The 22,427-nt window shown below is 55.5% G+C and overlaps 2 protein-coding genes across 2 annotated transcripts in view; both read left to right on the forward strand.

The window, feature by feature from the left end:
• KLHL22 (kelch like family member 22) overlaps window positions 1–17,086 on the forward strand; it is a 41,004-nt gene extending 23,918 nt beyond the window's left edge. Inside the window, exons 4-7 of the mRNA XM_027847520.1 lie at window positions 2,869–3,587; window positions 5,812–6,004; window positions 14,956–15,189; window positions 16,097–17,086. Coding sequence (XP_027703321.1) covers window positions 2,869–3,587; window positions 5,812–6,004; window positions 14,956–15,189; window positions 16,097–16,474 — 1,524 coding nt within the window. The 3' untranslated portion in view covers window positions 16,475–17,086. The remainder of the gene's footprint in view (window positions 1–2,868; window positions 3,588–5,811; window positions 6,005–14,955; window positions 15,190–16,096) is intronic.
• A 1,408-nt stretch (window positions 17,087–18,494) lies between these two features.
• The window catches only part of SCARF2 (scavenger receptor class F member 2), a 32,064-nt gene continuing 28,131 nt past the window's right edge, over window positions 18,495–22,427 (forward strand). The window contains exons 1-2 of the mRNA XM_027847507.1: window positions 18,495–18,616; window positions 21,549–22,055. Coding sequence (XP_027703308.1) covers window positions 18,495–18,616; window positions 21,549–22,055 — 629 coding nt within the window. The remainder of the gene's footprint in view (window positions 18,617–21,548; window positions 22,056–22,427) is intronic.

Raw genomic sequence — 22,427 nt, forward strand, 5'->3', positions numbered from 1 at the left:
GTCTCTGTGTGTCTTTGTCTCTTTGTCTCTGTCTGATTCTGTCTCTGACTCTTTGTCTCTGTCTCTATCTCTGTCTCTGTCTCTGACTCTGTGTCTCTGTCTCTTTGACTCTGTGTCTCTTTGTCTCTGACTCTGTGTCTCTGACTGTGTTTCTCTCTCTTTGTCTCAGAGGCGCTGTCTCTGAGTCTCTGTCTCTGTCTCTTTGTCTCTGACTCTGTTTCTGTCTCTTTGTCTCTGTCTGTCTCAGAGGTTCTGTCTCTGAGGCTCTGTGTCTGAGTCTCTATTTTTGTGTCTCTGTCTCTCATGGTATTGGGGAGCCCTTGCTTTGAAGGCCTCTGTCCCACAGATAAAAAAAATAAAGGAACCGGGGGCTTATTTAGTTTAGAATTTCCAAAAACGGAGTTTCAGCGTTCCATGAAGCAGTTTCTAAAACGAAGAGCAGGAAGCAGAAAACTGTTCACTTGGTGTGGTTCTTTGTTTCCTGTGTGTTGTTGAGGGTGACAGGTGGGGGTTGGGAGCACGTGGGGGAAGCCTGTGGGTCCTGGCTGCTGTGCCCCCTCCCTTCCTCGGCTGCTGGCCGGCCCATCCGTCTGTCCGTCAGTCAGCCCGTCAGTCCGTCGGCTCTGACCAGCTTTGACCTTTGAAGTTCTGGACTGGGAGATGGCCTTTGCCCTATTCTTCCCGGCCAGCTCTTCAGCCAGGGCCTGTGTGCTGAGTTGGACTCGTGTTCTCCACCTGCCTATGCCCATGAAGTCCCCGCTCCTCGCTCTACTGGTGGACCTTCACATGACCAGTTAAGGTGCATTTTCCTGTGGAATTCTGCAGGTTTTGCAGTAGGAGAAGGTAGAAGAACCATAATCATAATGCCGTGACATTTCTCTTGAGTCCTTGAAGGTCCTTAGCGGTTTATCTTCCTAACCTCTCTGTGAGGTGACCTTATTCCCATTTTGTAGTTGAGTGAGTGAGGTCGGGTGGCTTGGCCGAGGCCTCGCGGTGTTGGGGTGGGATTCACACCCAGGCCCCTCCTGATTCTGTGCTGCGTCTCTGCGTTGGGTTATGTGAGGGCTGCGTGGCGGAGAGGACTGGCCATGGGACCTTTGATGCCTTGGTACTCCAGGCCGTTCTTAGAGATTGTAACTTGCTGATGTGCATTGATCCGGGGACCCGCCTCATCGGGAGCCATCACCAGGGACGTCCCAGGTGCAGAGGAGGCCAGGGGGATCCCCTTGGCACGCCGTGAGACCCCAGGAGCCATCCAGGCCAGCAGGGTCAGACTCAAGATTATCTCTGCTGTGTTGTGTTCTTGTGGAGAGTGCGAAGCATTTCCTAATTCATTTAAACCTGGTTCTCCCTGCTCTGGGTCTGGGGTGCTTGTACCGCCCTCTGCCCCCCTTTCCAGCCAATGAGTTGGACACCTTTGATCTAGACTCATGTGGATGCATGTCTGGGAGTAAGGCAGGGAGACAGAGTTCAGCTGTCTGTAAGGCAAACCTTCCTCATGTGTGTGTGTGCAACGGCCATCGCTTAACCCTGCCTACCTGCCAAGCACTGAGCAGAGCCCCTGGAGAAGGCACAGAACAGATAGAAGGGGGCTTGCCTTCATGGCCTACAGTCTCTGAATGTTAGCATTGGAAACGCTGCAGAGATAGTCAGCTCCACCCTCTTGGCACCTGAGGGCCCACTGCCCAGGGAGGTGATCGGAGTTGTCCATCGATTGGTAGGAGAGCAGGGGGTGAGGCTCGGCCCTTGGAGCTCCCAGCTCAGGGCAGACACCCCTTGTCTCCAAGAGCAGCTGCGAAGGTTATGGACTTCAGACCAGCTGAAACCCCTCGCTTAGGAGACTGCAGCCGGATGTCCACAGAGGCACCTGGGGAATCCCAGCCCTGCTAGCCTGCTCATGATATCTTTAGGGCCTGGAGGTGGGGGGTGGGCTACTCAGGGGCCATGTGGTTCCAGACGAGTCTTCGTCCGTGGGCGACGTTGTTGGGTCCTTTTTGGTCATATCCTACTCTTCGTGACCCATTTGGGATACCAGAATGGTTTGCTATTTCCTTCTCCAGCTCATTGTACAGATGAGGAAACTGAGGCAAACAGGGTGACGTGACTTGGCCAGGGTCACACAGCTGGTCAGTGTGTGAGGCCCATTTTGAACAGGAGGATGGCTCCAGGCCCGGCGCTCTGCGCTCTGCGGCGCCCCCCGGCTGCCCTTCACCTGTTGCAGGGTTGAGGGAAGAACTTTGGGAGTGTGACTGGTTCTTCACGTCTCAAGACGTCCCTGAGAACAGGCCTGGTTATCGCTCCGGGGGGGGGGGGTGTGGGGGGGGGGGGGGATGGGCTGTGGAATGCTTTGGGGAGGACAAGCGCTGACCACTGCCTGGGCTCTGTTGAGCAGCCCCAGGGTCCACCCCAGGCCTGGGGGAGTGCGGAGGCAGAGGCAAAGGGCCCAAGTTGGAGTCACAGCTTTGTCAGGGTGATGCTAGGCAGGTCATTTCATCAGTAGGACCTCAGTTTCCCCTCTTGTAAAATGATGGGATAGGGCTAGGTGGTTGATTCTTAAATCCCAAAGATTTTCCAACATTTTAATGTCAGAAAATGTGACAGATCCCACTTTGGTAATGGATTTGTTTTTGCCATGTGCTCAATTAGAGCAAAATCAGGCTGACAACGACCACGTCGGGAGGTATGTGGCTTCTTGGACCGGGGCTGGTCCCTCCACAGGCCCGCGCAGGGAAGCTGCTGCCTGAGTGATCTCCAGGGCCCTCCTGGTGTCCGGGCCTTCCCCGCCCCGGGGTCAGGGCTGGCCCCGAGGGCGTCCAAAGGACTCAGGCCGGCCTCCCTCGTGAGCGCCTCTCTCTCTCTCTCCCGCAGATCCCAGAAATCATCCATTTCTGCTGCGACTTCCTCATGTCCTGGGTGGACGACGAGAACATCCTGGACGTGTACAAGCTGGCTGACCTCTTCGAGCTGGGCCGGCTGACGGAGCAGCTGGACTCCTACATCCTCAGGAACTTTGTGGCCTTCTGTAGGACTGACAAGTACCGCCAGCTGCCCCTCGACAAGGTCTACGCCCTGCTCAGCAGCGACCGGCTGGAGGTCAGCTGCGAGAACGAGGTCTACGAGGGCGCGCTGCTCTACCACTACACTCAGGAGCAGATCGAGACCGACCAGGTGTCTCTGCTGGAGCCGCCCAAGCTGCTGGAGACCGTGCGCTTCCCCCTCATGGAGCTCCAGCTCCTGCAGAAACTCCACGACAAGCTGAGCCCCTGCCCGCTGCGAGACACGGTGGGCAGCGCCCTGTGTTACCACCGCCAGGAGATCCTGCAGCCCAGCCTGCAGAGCTCCCACACGGCCCTGCGCTCCGAGTTCCGCTGTGTGGTGGGCTTTGGGGGCATGCACTCGACCCCCTCTACGGTCCTCAGCGACCAGGCCAAGTACCTGCACCCCACGCTGGGGGAGTGGCGCCACTTCACCGCCGCCCTGGCGCCCCGCATGTCCAATCAGGGCGTGGCCGTGCTGCACAACTTCGTGTACCTGATCGGCGGGGACAACAACGTCCGAGGCTTCCGCGCTGAGTCCCGCTGTTGGAGGTAGGTAAGCCTCAGGAGCCTCGCCGGTGGCCCTGGGCCTCTCGGGCAGCTGGGGTCGGGGACTCCGGGGGCTGGGGCAGGAGAGCCGGGCGCCCCCGGTTCACACACGTGTCTTCAGGGTCAGGGTCTGGCGGGGCCGGTGAGCCCGGGCCTCCCGCCGCCCCGCATCACGCCGGACTTCGCCTCTGCAGCCTCCGTCCATCTTGTTCTGCCTGATCCCTCCCTTCTGGTGTCAGAGCTCGCAGCCTCCCGAGCCTTCGAAGCTCCAGGTGGTTGAGCTGATCCTCAGTCACTGTGATGGCCAGCTTCCTCGCCATGATGTCTGCAGGCCTCCTCTGGACAGGCTCCCAGTGGCCAGGGTCCCTCTTGTAAAGCCAAGCACGGTGATCTGGGCGGAGGTGGCCCGGTCAGACCAGCGTGCGGAGGACGCTGACGAGGAGAGCTGCTGTAGTGTGCAGAGGGCTTCGCACCCGGAGTCTCACTCCTGCGTGGCTGGCCCAGGCTCCCAAAGGCCCTAGATGTCTAAGGAAACGTTCAGACTTGTGTTTCCTGCCTCCCAGGTCACCTGGCTGCCCTACCCTGGGGGGGATGGGCGATCACCCAGGACAAGGCCTGGCCTTCCCTGTTCTGAACCGGGTGTCACTTGTTCTTGTCTGGGGGGCTATCCGCCTTCCTAGAAAGGGAGTGAGGCAGGCGGGTTGGGAGGGGAGCAGCAAGGTTTCTGCTGGGAGCTTGGGAAAAAAGAAAAGGCGTGTGCCCTGCCCACCCCCTCTGCCTCAGCCCTATGATGCTGTTATATCCGAATTTGACAGACGAGGAAACTGAGGCTGCAGTAGGTTGGTACTTGCCCAGGGTTGTGTGGCTAAGAGCCCTGTGAGCTGGGCTAGGCGTGAGCTGCAGAAGAACTGAGTAGTGGGTGTCCTTGAGGCAGACCCCCCCCCCCCCCCCCCCCCGGGGCGCCGGGCCCCGCGGGGTGAAAACGAGGGGAAGGTTTGGACTCTCCTTTCTTGGGTAATGGCAGACCACTGTAGGGCCAGAGGCGGGAAGGCTGACTGAGAGGGAGGAGGGGCCTGCCATGCTCAGCCCTGGTCAGACCCAGCTGGAGGATTGCGTTTGGTGAGGGGAGGGCTTGAGATCAGGCCTTGGGGCTCCAGTGAAGTTAACATGGAGAGACCGGGGAGGATGGACAGGGGAGCAGTGGGGGCAGGGGGCAGGAACGTGGCCGCTCTCAGAGGTCCCCTCGGGGATGCTGGCATTCTCCCCAGTACTTCTTGACCTCCCCAGCCGTCTGGGGTAACGCTCTCCGGAGGGCCCACGTTGTGTGGGCTCTGTCGGTCCCCTCCTTCTCTCTCTGGGGTGCTGCACTCCCAGGTTCTCCGCCTGCCCAGGGGCCTGCTCCTTCTCGGTCCCCTTTTGTTCATCCAGATCACACCCCGTAGCTGGGGCCGCGTCCTGGGCCCCCTTCTCTTCCTCTCCAGACACTCTTGGTGACTGTCTGGTGACCCCGAGGTCACCCAGTGTCCTGGAGGCTCCTCCCCCTCAAGGTGTCTAGAACGGAGGCGTTTTCTTTTCCTCCAGACTTCCCTATTTCGCCTAATTCTGAGTCATCTGGACTCCTCACCCTTCTCAGCCTGGTCAGCCGACACCGTCCCCCACTGCCCGTCTTACGCAGCCCCCAGCGCAGTCTGGGCCTCCTCGGCCTCACGGCCTCATCGCTTCCTTCCCCTTCTACCATCCCTCACGTAGCTGTCCCAGGGCTCCCTCTCGCCCTGCAGGCCAGGCGCCTGGCCCACCTTCCCACCCCTGGGCCTGGCCTAGGCCTCTGCTCAGCCTTCAGTGGGTTTATCCTGGCTGGCTCCCCCGTTAGGGTCAGCTCCTGGAGACGAGCAATGAGTGGCCTGCATGGGGCGGGTAGGTGCTCGATAAATACCTGCTGGTTGGTCGGGGGCCCATGCTTATCATGAGCATCGCAGGGTGAATGGACCAAACGCTGCACGTGTAATTAAACAAGCCCCTGCTGTGTGCTGTGCTGCCACCGGGCAGGAATCTCAGGGGAGGGGTGGGGTCGAGGAGGAGCCTGCGCTGAGCCGAGCTTTGAAGAAGGCGGGTGCCCTCCTCTGGAGGACATTGGCAGGTGCGGGCAGCGGCCCGTCCGAGGGCGCAGCTCGAGGCCACTGCTGCCCCGGAGGGGTCCCAGCCCTGTCTCCTTGTCTCCTTTCCCAAGGTACGATCCGAGGCACAACAGGTGGTTTCAGATCCAGTCCCTGCAGCGAGAGCATGCCGACCTGTGTGTGTGCGTCCTGGGCAAGCACATCTATGCCGTGGCTGGGCGGGACTACCACGCGGACCTGAAGGAGGTGGAGCGCTATGACCCCGGCACCAATACGTGGGACTACGTGGCGCCCCTCAAGAGAGAGGTGAGGAGTGCACCAGGCCAGGTGCCGTGGCACGGGCCATTGGTGGAAGGCTGGGGAGCCGCCCACCCTGGTGGCCCGCTGCTGGGAGGTCCGAGGGACTGTGGACCAGGGAGGCAGCGGGCCGTCCTCTCTGGGGGCCAGAGTTTATACCTCCTTCGGTGCACGTGAGGCTCGTTTTTCCTCAAATGTATTGAAACCGTCCTTGAAGTTGGATTTGGCTCACGGGTCAGCTTACTGACTTCACTTCCCAGTCACCTGATTACAGGGGGAGTAAGTGTTGATTATCACGGGGCAGGTCGGTGGCGGAGCGGACAGTGCCTGGCCTGGAGTCAGGAAGACCTGAGTTCAAATCTGCCCTTTGACACTTTCTAGCTGTGTGACCCTGTGCCTCAGTTTCCTCATCTGCAGAATCAGCTGGAGAAGGAAATGGCAGATGCAACTGAACACCAACAAAAAAGCATCTGTTGAGCCCTTTCTGTGTGGGGGGCAGTGTGTGAAGTGCTTTACAAATTGCAGGACTAATATGGATCCTCGATTCTGCCCCGGGGAGGAGGCGCTGTGCTTGTCTCTACTTTACTGTTGGGGAAACTGAGGCAGACTGAAGTGACGGGACTAGCCCAGGGTCATGTGGCTAGGAAGTGTCTGAGGCTGGATTTGAACCCAGGTCTTTAACTCCTGGCCTGAGGCTCTGACCATTGGACCCCCAGGGCTGTGAGGAGCTCTGGGTTCTCTCGGATGTTTAGCTGGTGACCCTTGAGGGGCAGCTCAGAGTCAGGGGAGCTTCACTAGCGAACACCCCGGAGGGTCCTCGGGGCACGTCCTCGTAGAATGTCCTCATTCTCTTGTTGTTCAGTCGTCTCCGACTCTTCGTGACCCCACGTTGGGGTTTCTTGGAGCATCTTTTCCAGCTCATTGTACAGATGAACTAGCTGAGGCAAGCAGAGTGTTGTGATTAGGCCAGAGTCACGCCCAGGAAGGGTCTGAGGCTGGATTTTCAGAGTGGAGTCTTCCCGACCCGCTGGCCCTGTGCTCTGCGCACTGTGGCGCCACCTAGCGGCCGCCTCCTTTAGCAGAGCAAGTCTAACTGTTGGACCACTTGGGAGACCACCCTGGTCTGGGGTGTGCCCCAGGGTGAGGCTTGGAGAGGCTGGGGTGGGAGCTCTCCAGCGCCCAGCTGGACGCCCTTTTCTCAGTGTTCCGTGGTTCTTCTCCTGCCTGCCTGGTCGCTGCCCCGGGCGGGTGGTGCCCCCGAGCTCTGCTCTGCCTCTGCCCAGTGATGAGGCCCCGATCTCCCCAGACTCCAGCCGTCTAGTGGGCATTTCAGACCAGGTGGCCTGTAGGCACCTTCAGCTTAGCATTGGCCAAAGCCTTCTCTTTGCCTCTCCCCTCCACTCCCCGACATCCCGCTCTGCCATCTCGGATTCTTCCTCAGCTCCGTGTGTTCCCTCGTTTGGATTTCCCATCCCTCTCTGCCTGGAGCATACAGCCCCCCTGTAGGCAGCCCTGCTGCCACCGTCTGCCCCGGCCTGCGGTCTCTGCCTGTGCCACTCCCTCCACACAGCTGCCCTGGGCTCAACAGCACAGGGCTGACTGAGCTGGCTGTCCCAGACTCCAGGAGTTCCTGCTGCCCCCAGGTTAAGGACAAACCCCTGTTTGGCATTCAAAGCCCCTTTCCAGCTCGAGCCATCCTCCCTTTCCGGGCTTGTTACGACCCACTTCCCTTTTCTCTCTGGCTGTGAGCCAGACTGGGCTTACTGTCCTTCACGTGATAGCTCATCTTCTCTCTCCGTACCTTTGCCTGAAATGGGCTTTGTATTTAGAATCTCTAACTCAAGTGCTGCCTCTCCCCCAGATGAGAGCTCTTGAAAGAAAACTATGGGTACAAGCTAACCGCGCAAAAATCTATTTTAAAGATTTTATTTATTTTTAATTTTTATTTTCAGTTCCAAATTTTCTCTACCCCTTCTCTACCTGTTGAGAAGGCAAGCAGTATGATACCCATTACACAACAGGAAGTCATGCAAAACATATTTCCACTTTAGCCGTGTTGTGGGGGAGGAAATCAAGAAAAAGAAAGTGTTAAAAAAAAGATGCTTCAGTCTGTACTCAGGGTCACCAGTCCTCTGGCTGGAGGCGGACGGCGCTTTTCGTCAGGAGTCCTTCAGAATTGTCTTGGGTCATGGCCTTGATCAGAGTAGCCAAGCCTTTCACAGCTGATCATCACAGTGTTCCACTGTTCTCCTGGTTCGGCTCACTTCCCTCTGCATCAGCTCATAGAAGTTGTCCCAGGTTTTTCTGAAACCGTCCCCCTCATCATTTCTTATAGCATAATAGTTTGGCATCATATTTCTATACCATGACTTGTTCAGCCATTCCCCAGTTGATGGGCATCCCCTCAGTTTTCAGCTCTTTGCCCACAAAAAGAGCTGCTAGAAATATTTTTCTACCCCCAAAGAGAAAAAAGAAAAAAAGGAAAGGACCCATATGTACAGAATATATACATATTTATGTTAAATTTGGATCACTGAAGCTAGGTTGAAGCTGCTGAAGCCAGAGACTGGGCCTGGGGCACGTGACCTCTGTCTGTCTTCTCTCTCTCTGTCTCTCTCTCTCCGTCTCTCTATCTCTCTCTGTTTCGCTGTCTGTCTCTTTGTCTGCCTGTCTCTCTCTGTCTCTGTCTCTGTCTCTTTCTCTTTCTCTCTTTCTCTCTCTCTCTTTCTCCCTCCAAGTTTATCCCGGGAAGCTAGCTTTTTTGTTGGGTCGTGTCTGACTCTCTGTGACCCCTTTAGGTTTTCTTGGCAGAGACACTGGCGCGGTTTGCCATTTCCTTCTCCAGCTCATTTGACAGATGAGGAAACTGAGGCAGACAAGGTGAAGTGACTTGGCCAGGGTTGCAGGCCTGGTGTTCTCCACCCAGGGGCACCCTGTAGTGCCCATTCCTGGTGTAGCCTCTGTCATTTTCATCAGCTTCTCTGTGGAGGTGACCCAGCATCCCATGCATATTCTGGAGACTGGTACTCTGTACTTAGGACACTGAAAGTGCTTTTGCAGTCACTGAATCCCCTCATTTCTGTAGCTGTGCAGGGTTTTCTGAGTGATTTCTTCACAGCACTCCTCTGAGAGCACCAGTGCTGTGTCTGTGTTTTACAGCTGTGGAAACTGAGGCTCCAAGAGGTTGGGCGATTTGCTCCTGGGTGTTAGCCAGGATTTGCACACAGATCTCCTTGGTTCCCAAGAACAGCGCCCTTTTCTGCTTGTTTTCCTTTAAAAAAAATCTGTTTTCTGATTTAGAATTCCATTAATTGGAAGGGAAATGGTAGAGTCATGCATACTTGATATGGCTTCTTTTGGGAATGAGAAGTTTCTTCATTGGATCCTAGAACTAGTTAGAGTGAGACGGGCTTAGAGACTACCTCCTTCATCCCATGGTATCTCTTCATTTTATAGGAGAGGAGTCTTAGGCCTGGGGAGGGTGAGTAATCTGATAAATGTCACAGCAAGATTGGAACCCACCTTGAGAACAGCAGCGTCCAGCTGGGGTCAAGAGACCTGTCTTGGGGGAGACTTTGAGAAAGCCACTGAAATGTTCTGATGCTCAGTTTCCACATCTGTTGAATGGGGATGGGGCCATCTTGGGGCAAAGAACAGGTTGTGCTTCTCTCCCCAGTGCCCGACCTGACTTGTACAAGATGGCAGGGCCCCTGACCTGGGGCTCCATCCACTCGGTGCTCCTGACCTTGGTCAGGCTCCCGAGATGGGCGTCTGTGAGCGAGTGCTGCCCAGCTCCCTGCCAGCCCTGAGGCCTGAGATGAGGAGGAGCATAGCCTGCGGTTCTGGCCTTCTGGCTTGTGTGGGCCCTGCTTCTCAGGCTCACCATGGAAAGGAAAGGAAAGGTTGGGAGGCCATGGAGGCCTGATAAGACTCCCTCCCTGGCTCGGCCCTGCCCTGCCCCAGCCCCAAGAATTTCAAGTGCTAAGAGGGACCTTGAAACCAGAGGCTTGTTGGGGATTCGGTAGTGGCCACTCTGGGCCACGTGGGGGCGCACCAGGGGGCTGCTGAGTTCCAGCCTTCCAGCTTTGGGGTCAGCAAGGCAGTGACTGCAGCAGGCTGGCTGTGCTCGGGCTTATCCTGTCCCAGAGGAACAAGGGCTGTGCAGGGAGGGGCCTCCCCCTTGTGCTGGAAGGAGAGGCTTAAGGAACTGTCCAAGGTCAGACAGCCAGTAGATGAATGGCTGAGAAGGGATTTGAACCCAGGTCCTCTAGTGGTCTTTCCACTGCCTACAAACCCCAAGAAGCTTAAGATCTCTTGGGGAGATGACACTACACTGATATGTAGTTTATATGATATGATACAAATTAAATAAGTCCATAACAGGAAACTGGGTGCTAAGAGGTCAGGTGAACCTGGCACATGGTAAGCGCCAAGTAAATCCTTGTTCATTGAGAATGGGAAAAGACAATAAGTATTAAATACCTACTATGTGTCAGGCACTATGCTAAGTACTGGGGATACAAAAAGAGGCAAAAGACAGGGCCTGCCCTGGAGGAGCTTACAATCTGATGTAAGCAAACAGTTGTATCCAAAACAAGCTATATACAGGATAAATAGGACATGATTAGCAGAAGGAAGGCCCTGGAATTCAGAGGGGTTGGGAAAGGTTTGCTGTGGAAGGTGGGCCAAGGAGGCCAGTAGTCTGGGAGTGGAGGAAGGAAAGTGTCCCATGCCTGGGGACACCCAGAGAAAATGCCCTGAGCAGAGAGATGGAGGGTCTTGGTGGAGCAACCAGGACCTTGCCAGGGTCGCAGCATTGCAGAGGACATGTTGGGAGGTAAGATTCCTCCGGAGACTAGAAGGGAGGAGAGAGCGGGCTGTGAAGGGCTTTGAAGGCCAACCAGAGCATTTTCTATTTGCTCCTGGAGGCAGTAGGGAGCCACTGGAGATTATTGAGGGGGGAGAGACATCGATCAGAGCTGGGCTTTAGGAAAAGGCTTCAGTGGCTGTACTGGGGATGGACTGGAGGGAGAGACTTGGGTCAGGCAGACCCTTAGTAGCTACTGCAGTAGTCCAGGGCTGAGGGGATGAGGGCCTCTACTAGGGCAGGGGCAGCACTGCCATAGGACAGAAGGGCGTATTCAATCAGTGGGGAGCTGAGGAGATCGCCAGGTGAAGCAGTACAGGAGAGAAGCAGAGGGCCCAGGACAGAGCCCCAAGGGACGCCTGTGGTCAGGGGGAGTGACCTGGACGAGGAGCCGGCACAGGAGACAGAAGGAGCGGTCAGAGAGGGAGGGAGGAGGAGAACAGGAGAGAGGGATGTCCAGAAAAGGAAGAGGCAAGAGAGCACCAAGGAGGAGACAGTGGCGGACAGCATCCGAGGCTGCAGAGAGGCCGAGGAGGAGGATGGAGAGGAGGCCGTTGGATCTGGCGTCTGAGAGATGGTTCGTTGGTCACTTCGGAGAGAACAGTTTCCGTTGAAGGATGAAGGTTGTAAGAAAAGGGAGAGGAGAGAGAGTGGAGGCCCTTAGTGTAGGTGACCTTTTGGAGGAGTTTAGCTTTGGGGACGGAAGGATCCAGTGAAGGTTTTTTCCAAGATGATGGAGACGTGGACATGTCTGTAGGCAGAGGGGAGCGAGCCGCAGTGACAGTGGGGACGGCAGAGGCTGGAGGGAATGAGGTCATGTGAACAAGTGGGAAGGCTAGCCTTGGTCAGGAGTGAGGCCGGGACTGAAGGAGGAGAAGGTGGCCGAAGGCATCAGAGGGAATATTATCTCTTTGATTCTCACCACAACTCTAGGAGGTAGGTGTTCTTATTTTCCCCTTTTTACAGTTGAGGAAACTGAGGCAGACAGGTTAAATGACTTGCCCAGGGTCCCAGAGCTGGCAAATGTCTGAGGTCAGGTCTTCCTGACTCTTCACCGCACCACCAGCTGACTCTGTGGGGGTAGAGGTTGGCAGGCAGATCAGGGTGGGCTTTTGGGAATAGGTGGTAGTTGACCTGCTTGGGTGGGTGGTGATTGGCAGTGGGCTTGTACATGGAATTCCACATGCAGATGAGAGGAGAGTTGTCTGCTCCAGTTGTGTGTAGCCATGTGGGTGAGGGTTATTTTTAGCATAAGATGATAACTAAACTTTCTGTAACCGTATGTTTCTACAAGGTAGAAATGACACCTTGTGCTTTTTCCCACTGGCCTCACAAGGTGGGTGCTGTAAATATTCTCCCCATTTTATAGTTGGGGAAACCAAGGTGACTTCCTGATGGCCACATACCTGGCTTGTGGGCTCCTGAATTGGCATGGACTTCCTGACCGCAGCCATCTTTTTCCTGACCCCCTGCAATGTCCAACCAGAAAGCTTGCCTGGAGTTGGAATTTTAGAAATTTAAAATGTCGCCATAAATAATGACGTGGAAAGCACAGCAGGTCATCCCCGTTATGTGTCTTCTCAAGTTTTGAACTCCAGAACCGTTCTCTCTTCCCCATGAGTCCAGTGGGAAGGCTTTCACTCCACGTGGTATCTTTGTGTGGGGTGGGGCTGGCTAGTGGCCGTGGCCTGCATGCCCCCTTCTGGCCTTTCTGTGCCCCAGGCTCTCTGCAGCCTCTCAGGCTCAAGAGGAAGAGATGATGGGTGCTGTGGAGGTGTGCTGGGTGGGGCTGGGGACAACGTCCATTGCACAACACATACGGCGAAACAGTTCTGTAGAGCAGGTCGAAGCAGCCCCTGACCAAGGCGTGAGCATAGAGCGAGTGCCATGGGAGGTCAGGGGAGCCATGTCTGTGAGCCTGGGTTAGGCCCTTCCCTGCCCGGCTGGACTTTGGTTCCTCATCTGTCAAGTGAAGGAGTACGTGATCTCAGCTCTCTTCCAGCTCTGATATACTGTCGATTCTAAGGAGCTGGGGTGAGGGCTGTACTAGTTAGGGGGCACCATGGAAGAGAGGGGGGGATTTGGAACAGGGCTTTGACACTTTCTGTTCTTCCCAACATGTAAATAGGACAAGTATGATCCCCGTTTACGGGTGAGAAAACTGAGTTGCGGAGAGAGGGCGAGTGATTGACTTAGGGTCCCATAGCCAGTCAGTGAGAAGACCAAGGTTGGCCTGGGCCTGCCCACTCTGTTCATGGCCCTGGAGTCTCAGGTTTTCCCCAGAGGGCAGAGCCGGCTCTGACTGGCAGCAGCTCCCGAGAGGCGGATTTAGGCTGGATCCTCTGGGTAGGCAGCCCAGGGTGGCTCTGTGTCCTAGTCCTTCGTTCAGCAACAGGGCCTGGGTGTTTGCTGTGTGCCCTCAGGGAGCTTCCATTCTCCTAGAACCAGTGTGAGATGTGCTGGGGGGCCAGCATGTGCTGGTCCTTAGTGGGAAGTGAAGTTGTGGGGGAGGAAGGGGGGCCTGATTGACAGAAGAAGCCACAGAGGGTCATGATTTGGGCTCCCAGGAGACTGGGGCTGGGGATCCTCTCGTGAGGAGCCAGTCCTTCCGGGACGTCTGCTGAGTGGAGTCAGTGCGTCTGAGTGTGTGGCCCTTCAAGGCCCCAGTTTTGGGAGCCGAGAGGAAGTGCAGCCAGAACTTCAAGAGGGCAGCCCCTCGGCGGGCATCGTCGGGCACCTGCTGGGTACCAGACGCTATCCTGGGGTCTTGGGGACAGAGACAAGGGTGTACAAACCTTTCCCACATCGGGGGAAGGGTAGCACAACGTCTCTAGGGAGATGGAGAGAGAGACAGACACGTGTGTATTTGGAAGAAATGCCAAGTAAGGCGGGAGGGCGCCGGTGGTCGAGAGCGTGGGGGGAGCTCTTCTGTGAGTGCTTGAGCTGAGCGTTGAAGGAAACAAGAGACTAGACGCTAATATTATGTAAGAATAAATACTCAATAAGAGGTGGCGGGGAGGAGTGTGTTCTCGGCCTGAAAGCAGCTCGGGCAGTCACCAGACAGGAAGCACCCGGAGGCCGAGTTTGTCTTGAGATGGAGTGTGATAGCTGATGGGGCAGGAAAGGGGGGCTGGAAGCCAGAGTGGCCCCCCCCCCCGATCCTTCAGGCCCGAAGCGGCAGGGAAGACCCGGCCAGACGCGGGCCTGGGGCTGTGGCGCGGGTGGCCTCCCTGCTCCCCCAAACGCGCTGCTTCTTTGCCTCTGCCCCGCGTCTGCGGCGCGCGCCCTCCAGAAAACCCACCTCTTCCTCCAGTGCTGGTTGTCTTCTCACTCCCTGTGCCCGGATCCTGCCTACATCAAGCGATCTCTTCCTCCCAGAATTTCCCCGGTGACCTCTCCTTTGATCACATGCTCCCTTCTGTCACCGGTGTTGGTGACAGAGGGGTATCCCCCTCCCCCAGCCTATGTAAGATTGGGGGCTCCTCCAGGGCAGGCAGGGCTTTCTCCGTCACTTCCCTGACACTAAACATTCCTGGGGAGCCCATAGCAGAGCAAACGTGGGCCTCCTTGAGAAGAAAAAGCCAGGATGTCGTGGCAAGCTCACGCAGCAGAAAGTGGAGCTGTCCTGAGAAGTCCTGGGCCAGTCGCCTTCCTGCCTTGGTTCACCCGGTAGCGTCGCCCATGCAGAGCCTTCATGGTTCCACCTTCCTCTGCACCCCGCCGTCCTCTCACTAGGGAGGCGGTGCATGGAGTGCCCGAGGCCTCCCAGCTCTCTCCCGTGTCAGAATGCAGGTTCTGGGACATGTAGTCAGGGCTCATTCGTTCATCAACAAATGTTCATCTAGCCTCTGTCAGTCAGCGCCCGCCCGCTGTAGGCCTCCCAGGCGTGCCCGGGCACCGGGGCTGCCCTTCTGGAGGAGGATGAGCCGAGCCTTGAGGCGAGAGAATGCTGTGGAAGGGCAGGGACAGGGGCTGGACTCCAGCTGGGAGTCATTCTTTTCCACTCCATTCACTACCTTGCAAAGAAAGGAGCCAGGATGTGTTCTCTGCTCATCCCTGCCCGTCTCACTCTGCCTGCCTTGTCTCTGTGTAGGTATATGCCCACGCGGGGGCCGCTCTGGACGGGAAGATGTACATCACCTGTGGACGGCGAGGTGAGGACTATCTCAAGGAACTGCACTGCTATGACCCAGACGCCAACTGCTGGGAGGCGCTGGCCGACAGCCCCATCCGGCGCGCCTGGCACGGCATGGCCACCCTGCTGGGCAAACTGTACGTGATCGGCGGCAGCAACAATGACTCAGGCTACCGGAGGGACGTCCACCAGGTGAGAGGGTAGGGGAGGTGGGGGCGGCAGGGAATCCTCATCTTTGTACCCGAATTTATGCAGCCTCAGCATGCCTGGGCGGTGGGCAGAGCTGGGGAGAATGTGTGATTTACCACTATCCAGTTGGTGCTGAAGCCAAAACAGGAACCAACCCAGGCATTCCGACCCCAAATCTTGTGCTGTTTATTTCCAGTTGAACAATTCAATTATAACAGACATTTATTAAGCACCTACTGTGTGCAGAGCTCTGTGCTAGACACTTGGGAAGAGGCACAATTTAGCTACATTTGGCCCTGTCCTCATAGGGCTTAAAAATCAGATAACATGCTGTTTTTTCTGCCCCTTTCCCACCAGTTAACGAGTGAGTCTTTCATGTAACCAGCTGGGAACGAGCCCGGCACTAGGAGTCCCCAGCACTGTGCAGGCTGCTACCAAATTAGAGGTGCCCTGGTTTCTGCTCTCAGTGAAGTTGGGGATCCACCTCTGAGGTGGGGGGCTGGAATCTGAGAGATGAGTGAGGGCATCCCGGGCTGGGGGACTCGCAGGGCAGGTAAGATGTAGAGAGGAGGAGCAACCTGGGCACAGAATGTTGTGGTCCACGGGCATTACCCAGGGCCCAGCCGCGGCTTCTGAAGGCCCAGGATGGAGAGTTGTGGCCGCCCAACTCCTTGGCCCCGGCGCATGGCTCAGCACCAGAAACTGACGGGCCGTCGTCAGTAGACGTGCCGTGAAAGAAGAGGAACAGTCGTCCGCCTGGCCGCTGCGCCTGCGGCGCCAGCCCGGGCTGTGCCTCCTTATCAGAAGGGGAGCCCCTGGCTGACCTTTCTGTCTGTGTCCCAGAGCGAAGCGTGCTGCAGGAGCTCAGTACACCCTTCATGCCTCTCAGTGCTGCTGTTTTCCTTTGCAGGTTGTGTGCTACAGCCCCAGCACCAGGCAGTGGACAGCAGTCTACCCACTCCCAGCTGGGCATGGCGAGCCGGGCATCGCCGTCCTGGACAATAAGATCTACGTTTTGGGGGGCCGCTCCCACAACCGAGGCAGCCGCATGAGCTATGTCCACATCTACGATGTGGAGAAGGACTGCTGGGAAGAGGGGCCTCAGCTGGAGAACGCCATCTCTGGCCTGGCAGCGTGCGTGCTCACTCTGCCCAGATCTCTGCTCACAGACCCTACCCGGCGAACCCCTGGCTGGCACCCGGACCGGGGGCAGCGGGACCCTGACCTGGGCTCAGAGGTGATGAGCGTGTCTGACTGGGAGGAGTTTGATAACTCCAGTGAGGACTGAACCTCTTGGTTTTTAGAAGGAAGGAGAGCGGCGACCTTGGGAAGTGAGGAAGTCTCTGGTGCAAGAAAGACTTAGCACTTGAGACCTGGCTGCCTCACCGCCATCTCTGCACCTCTGAAGATGTTAAAGGAAGGTCAGATGCCTTCCAATATGTCTTTCTCATCACTGGCCACATGTGACTCAGAACTCGCCCAGGCCCCGGAGCTCTTTGAGGAAAGGGATCTGGACAATGTGGCAAGATGTGCAAATGAAGGATTTTAAAAAAGAGATTTTAAACCTTTGAGAGTGACATTGTAGATCTCCCTCCTGCTTGGGCAGACTGGCGGCCAGGTTCCTTGAGGAAGGAATCCTCTTTCCGAAGCGGAGGCTTCTGGAAGCAGGGCGTGGAGCTGACCGATGGAGGCATTCTAAAGGAGAACAAGCACTCTGACCCTGTGGGGTAGACACCAGCATGCCGCAAGGCACAGAGCAAGCCTCAGTAGGCAGGAGGCTTAGAACCGGTTCTGAAGACGGAAAGGGCATGGATTGCTGGGGGGAGGGGGGCTTTTTCAAAACCATACGGTTCATAAATGAAATAATAAAATCCTATAGGAGGTCTTTATTGCATTCCTAGGACCAGGCCTCGATCTTTCTTTTTCTGTGCCTTTAACGATGTGTCTGAAAGGGACAGTACCCTGGCTTCCAAGTGTCATTCGTTAAGCTCAGCCACCCACCGCTTGCCAGATTTCACTTCCTTATTTAATAAGCTGAGGTTTTCTTCAGTTGATGCGCTTTTGTGGTCCTCTAACCATACGAACTGAATTACTGTTTGCTTCCCTTTGTAAGTGGCATCCATGGGAACATTTGGGATAGGTAACTCCCCGTTCCGGGCACAAAGCTCAGAGATCTTCCCGATTCTGCATCTTAGCTTTCTTGGCATGCCTCCAGACTCAGTTTCCAAAGCCCTCAGCCCTTATGTGATTGCTCCCTCCTCTCCTGCCTTGGTGACTTAGTGGGAGCTAGTTAGCGAGAGCTAGCTGTGTTCCTACTTCGATGCAGACGAAGGACCGTTGAGGGGAAGGAGTGCCCGTATGGGAAGGGGTAGCCATCTAGAGCCAACCCCTGTTAAAATTGTCTGAAATAAAAAGAAACTGAGGTACAAAGTTACCAAGAATTTGCAAAGCTAGCATTTGCATGTCAGATCAGGTCATCTGACTCCTCAGGGGTCAGAGACAAGGAGTGATTTACACAGTTGATTTTTATAACGAGAGGAATAACAAAAATTACAGAAACTTGTTTTAAACACAATTCAATTGGACAAGGCAGGTTGTCTGACTAGTGTGCTTCTCTTAGGCTTTCTTAACCCAACAGTAACATCAAAATTACCCCACAAGTCCTTGCCCTGCAGGTGATGCTGTTTGTAACCACAAAGTTTCCGGGAAAGAGGAACTGTGGTCTGTAGATAGGAGTCACCTGCCATCTTCCAGCCACCAGCCTTGGAAGACTCCAGCTCACAGAAAAAGCGGATCTATCCAATGAGAAGACTGGAAAGAGAATCAGCCTTTAGCTAACCCCACTTTCTCCAGCTGCTAGAAAGGGGACCTCAGCCTTTAAAAAAAAAAAAGAGTCATCTTCCTATGATTATTTTATTTCTACAAAGATAGATGTCTCACTCTAAAATATCTGCTACTATGATAGTCTTATCAGTCTATTCACTAAATTTGTAGGTAACCTAGATTTAAGAGACTATCTCTGTTAGTCTGGCTTTGCTGTTAGGGCCAGCTTTTCCTAAAGAAGGGAGCTCAGTCCCACAGTCAAACTAAAAATAAATCAGAGTAATCAATACTAATTGATTTGAAGGCTATCCGTTTTTCACCCCTGATTGATGAGGGAGAACTTCCTTCCCCCGGACCCAGGTAGGGAACAATTCCTTGGCTAGGATTTTTGCTAAAAATCCTAGGCCCCTCTCCCTGGCCAAACCCTGCTGGGTCAGTCCTGCTCTGAGGCTCCCTCTTCCCAACCTCCCTCGGCCAGCGGGACCATGGCCCATTCTGGTGATGGAGGAGGAACGAGATGGAGGGGGTGCTGCTCTTGCTCTCCTGCAGGCAGGGCCCTTTTCCTAAGCGTTCGTACGTGTTCCTCCATCTGTGGACGGGGTGGGAGGTGAGGGTAAAAGCTGGGTTTGGCATGATCTCTTCAGCTGGAGGAAGGGGGTGAACCAGTCGACAAATCAACCGAGTTTCTGCTCTGTGTAGGTCCCAGTGCTAGACCGTTGGGAGGGGTAGATGTGCCAGTGAGGCTGATCCCTTCCTAGTGTCAGAGGAAGGACTGGTTTTTGGGGATTGAGGTGATCAGGGAAGGCTTCATGGAGAAGGTGGCACCTGGATTGGCGTGCCTTGTGTGAGCTTGTGAGGGGATGAGGTGAGAGAGTGAGGCACACTTCTTGAGCCAGAAAGAACCTCAGGCCAGACAGACCTCGAAACCGAGGTGGAGTGACTTACCCGAGGTCACACAGGTCTTGCCATAGTTGAATAAGGATGTTGAATAAGGAAAAAAGATTGCTCCTGGGTCCCTCTGACCCTGAAGGGGGGGGGTGGTGGGATAGAGCTAGCATTCACACGCTTTAAGGTTTGCAAAGCACTTAACTCCAAGGACTCTGGAACCAGAGAGAGTGAGGCTGATGACTTGACCCAACTCTGCCTCACTTAAATCCAATTTATGCTCAAATCAAAAGACATCACCAATGTTGGCATGCACTATTTGTGCCCGACCTGTGTTGGAGCATTCCAAGCTTGTATCGGTTCGGTCAGCCTCAGTCGGACACGCTGGATCTTGACCCCAACATGGTGATGTCATTTTGGGCCTCTTCGAAAACAAAAGACAACTATCGACCAACCATGTCACTCCATCTTTCCCCCCATTTTACAGATGGGGAAACTGAGGCTGAGAGGCTGTGATTTGCCCAGGCTAACAGTGTCTGAGGCAAGATTTAAGCTCAGATTTTCCCAGTTCCAAGCCAGCATGATATCCATATTGAGGCCTAAATGTTTCTGTATTGGGGGAATATATATATATATACATATATTATATATATATGTGTATATATATATACACACACATATATAGATAGATAGGTTTTGGATGGGGGGAGTGTAGGGGGTGGGGAAAAGGAGAGAGTGCATTTGGGTAAAGGTGAGGGTAGGATGGGGGGTACAAATGTGTTCTGGTTTGCCTTGTTGCCCCCCAAGATGTCATAAATCCTCTCCCAGGCCCTGGTCTGATCAGAAGGCCTATACCGGGTGTCTAGCATTCCTGCCTGTTGTATGACCCCATCCCTTCCCCCAGATTTCTGATGCTTCCACCCAAGGTACAGTGGAAGGAGCAGTGAATTGGGCTTAACAGACATGGATTAAGATGCTGGCTCTGATACTACTTTGTGACCTTGGACGACATCCCCTCCCTCCTCTGTCAAAGCGGGGCATTGGCCTAGAGGAGCATTTCTTAGCGTGGGGAGAGATTCTCTATTTTTGCTCACTTCTAAAATGGAGCATTTCCTTCCATTATGAATATGAGCAGCAAACATTGAGAAGGTGAAGGACTCCTGGGAGGGAGGACCTTGCAGGTCCCTTTCCACTCCACAGCTATGATCTTGAGTCCCCCAAGACATTGCTTTGGGCATTTCCACTCTCTTTTCCCTTCTCCTCCAACAACATAGTTATCAGCCGTATTTCCACCCTACTAGTATCTGGACTTGCATATTTCAAGGATCCAGATTTTATCCTTGTGGGTAGTGCCTTTTCCGGGCACACATCCCTTCTGAAATTTCTTTCTGCCACCCTCTCGTCTGGTCAGTTCCTAAGCCACCCTAATTGATAGAACTGGCTTTGGCCCATCCGTGGCTAGAAAGAAGGAAACCAGACCGTGAGCATCCCAGGAAACGTTGACATCTCTGAAGAGCCAGATAAGTTATTGTGAAGAGTCCCAGGAGGAATCCTACAAGGGAATTTCAACCACATCAGTATTGAGTATCTTGGAAAGAAGAAAAGGTTCCAGGTTGGCAAGTGATGGAGATACCCAGAAGGACTTCCAACAGTTTGTGCAATCTATAGTCATGTAGGAAACAGTCCAAAGGTGGTGTTAGTCACCCCAGGTTCTCCTGCAAGATGAGGTTCATCAATGTTTGCTTTCCCAACGATGTTATTTAGCAGAATGGCTCACAGGACGAGGTCAGAAACTCTTTGGATGAAAAACACACCTGAAGAGTGCACCTATCAGAGGCAAAGTGTTGCTTGCGCTGCTTTCTAAACCCTAAAAGACAAGTTAATTCTTGAAGGGAATGATAAAGAACTGGTACCAAACCCAGCTGTCCTGATCCAACAGCCACAGCAGTAAAAAACAAGGGTATCAGCAATTTGGGATGGCATTTATCCTGACAAAGGCACAGGCTGACGGTTGTCAAAGACCGCTGGCGTTCTGGTGATTCAGTGTTGCAATAAGATGCTTTTGGTCATTTTTTAAAATAGGGACAGGGCCAGAAGGAACCTTAGAGGACCTGGAGTCGAACCTCTCATGTTACAGATGAGGAAACTGAGGCCCACCCAGCTAGTAAATGTCAGATTGTTCCAGGGAAGAGGGAAGTGACGATGGGAAGGAGCCGGTAACAGTCATCGGGGTCTTCTGCCTTATCCCTTTCCACCTAGAAATGCACCTTCATTTTCTCAAGTGGCCCCAGCAGAATCCTCCACCCCTCCTTTCTCTCTGTCCCTGGCGCAGTCCCTTTCATTAGGCCCCGGCTTCTCTCATCATCCCAGTGAGAGGAGGGAGTACTACTAGGGAGGAGTAAAATTGTGGTTGAGCACAAGTAGAAGGAAATAGGGATGTGGGGGGGGGGCAAGAGGAAAGAAGGGAGAGTGAAGGGGGGCACTGGGGCAGTCTTTATTTTGTCCGGATCCCCGTCACCCAACGCTCTGCTTACAGTGGGTGCTTAATAAGTACTCGTCGGATTGAATGGCAGAGGAGGGGGAGGTATGCACAGGGGGATGGGGGCAGATTAGGGGGCTGACTGATGGAAGGGGGACTGGGGACTGGGACCCAGGACGGAGGGGGTGGGGACAGGGGCACAGGGCAGCCGGGCGCTGGGGCAGACTTGGAGGGGCCTCTCGGGGGGTCCCGGGGCTGGCCCGCCGCGGGGGGGGGGTTTGGGCGGCGCTACGCAGAGGCGGCCCGAGGCTGGCCCGGGATCAGGGGAGCCGATGTGGAATTTCCTGCCGGCCCGGCCCCCTCCCCTCTCCTCTCCTCCCCTCCCCGCACGCCCGCCCGCCCCGCCGGGCCTCGCCTCTCTCCACTCGGCCCTCGGCTCCCCTTGCACTCGGCTTCCGGCCGCGTTCCCCGCAGCCGCTCTGCGCCCCGCGCCCCCCGGCCCGGCATGGGGGGGCCCCGGGGCTCGCGCTGGCCGCCCGCTAGGGCCAGTGCTGCGGCCGTGGCCTCTGCAGTCCTCGCTGCCTCCGCTGTTGCTTCTGCCGCCGCTGCTGCTGCTGCTGCCTCCGCTGCGAGCTGCCCAGGAGCTGAGCCCGCGGGGACGCAACGTGTGCCGGGCGCCCGGGTAGGACTGAGCCCCGTTGCGCGCGCGCTCGCTCGAGACTCCCAGCCTCTGGCCCCGGCCGGGTCCCAGGAATTGGGACGGCGCCTCGGGGGGCCCAAGGGAAAGGGCCCGAGAAGGATGGGAGAGGCGGGATGGACGGCGAGGGGTTGGATGGAGGGCCCTTTGGAAAGGTCGGACCGGAGGGATAGCGGGGGGGGGGAAAATGCAGGGGGGGGGGGGAACGGGGCCCCGGGATGGGCAGAAAAGGTCGGAATGGGACAAGGCCTGGCTGGGGTGGTAGGGAGAATTCGAGAGAGGAGGCTGGGTTGGGCAGCAAGCAGGGCTGACGGTGTGTGTGTGTGTGTGTGTGTGTGTGTGTGTGTGTGTGTGTGT

The sequence above is a fragment of the Vombatus ursinus genome, unplaced genomic scaffold, assembly GCF_900497805.2.
Source record: "Vombatus ursinus unplaced genomic scaffold, bare-nosed wombat genome assembly UNPS02015411.1, whole genome shotgun sequence".
NCBI lineage: Eukaryota > Metazoa > Chordata > Mammalia > Diprotodontia > Vombatidae > Vombatus > Vombatus ursinus.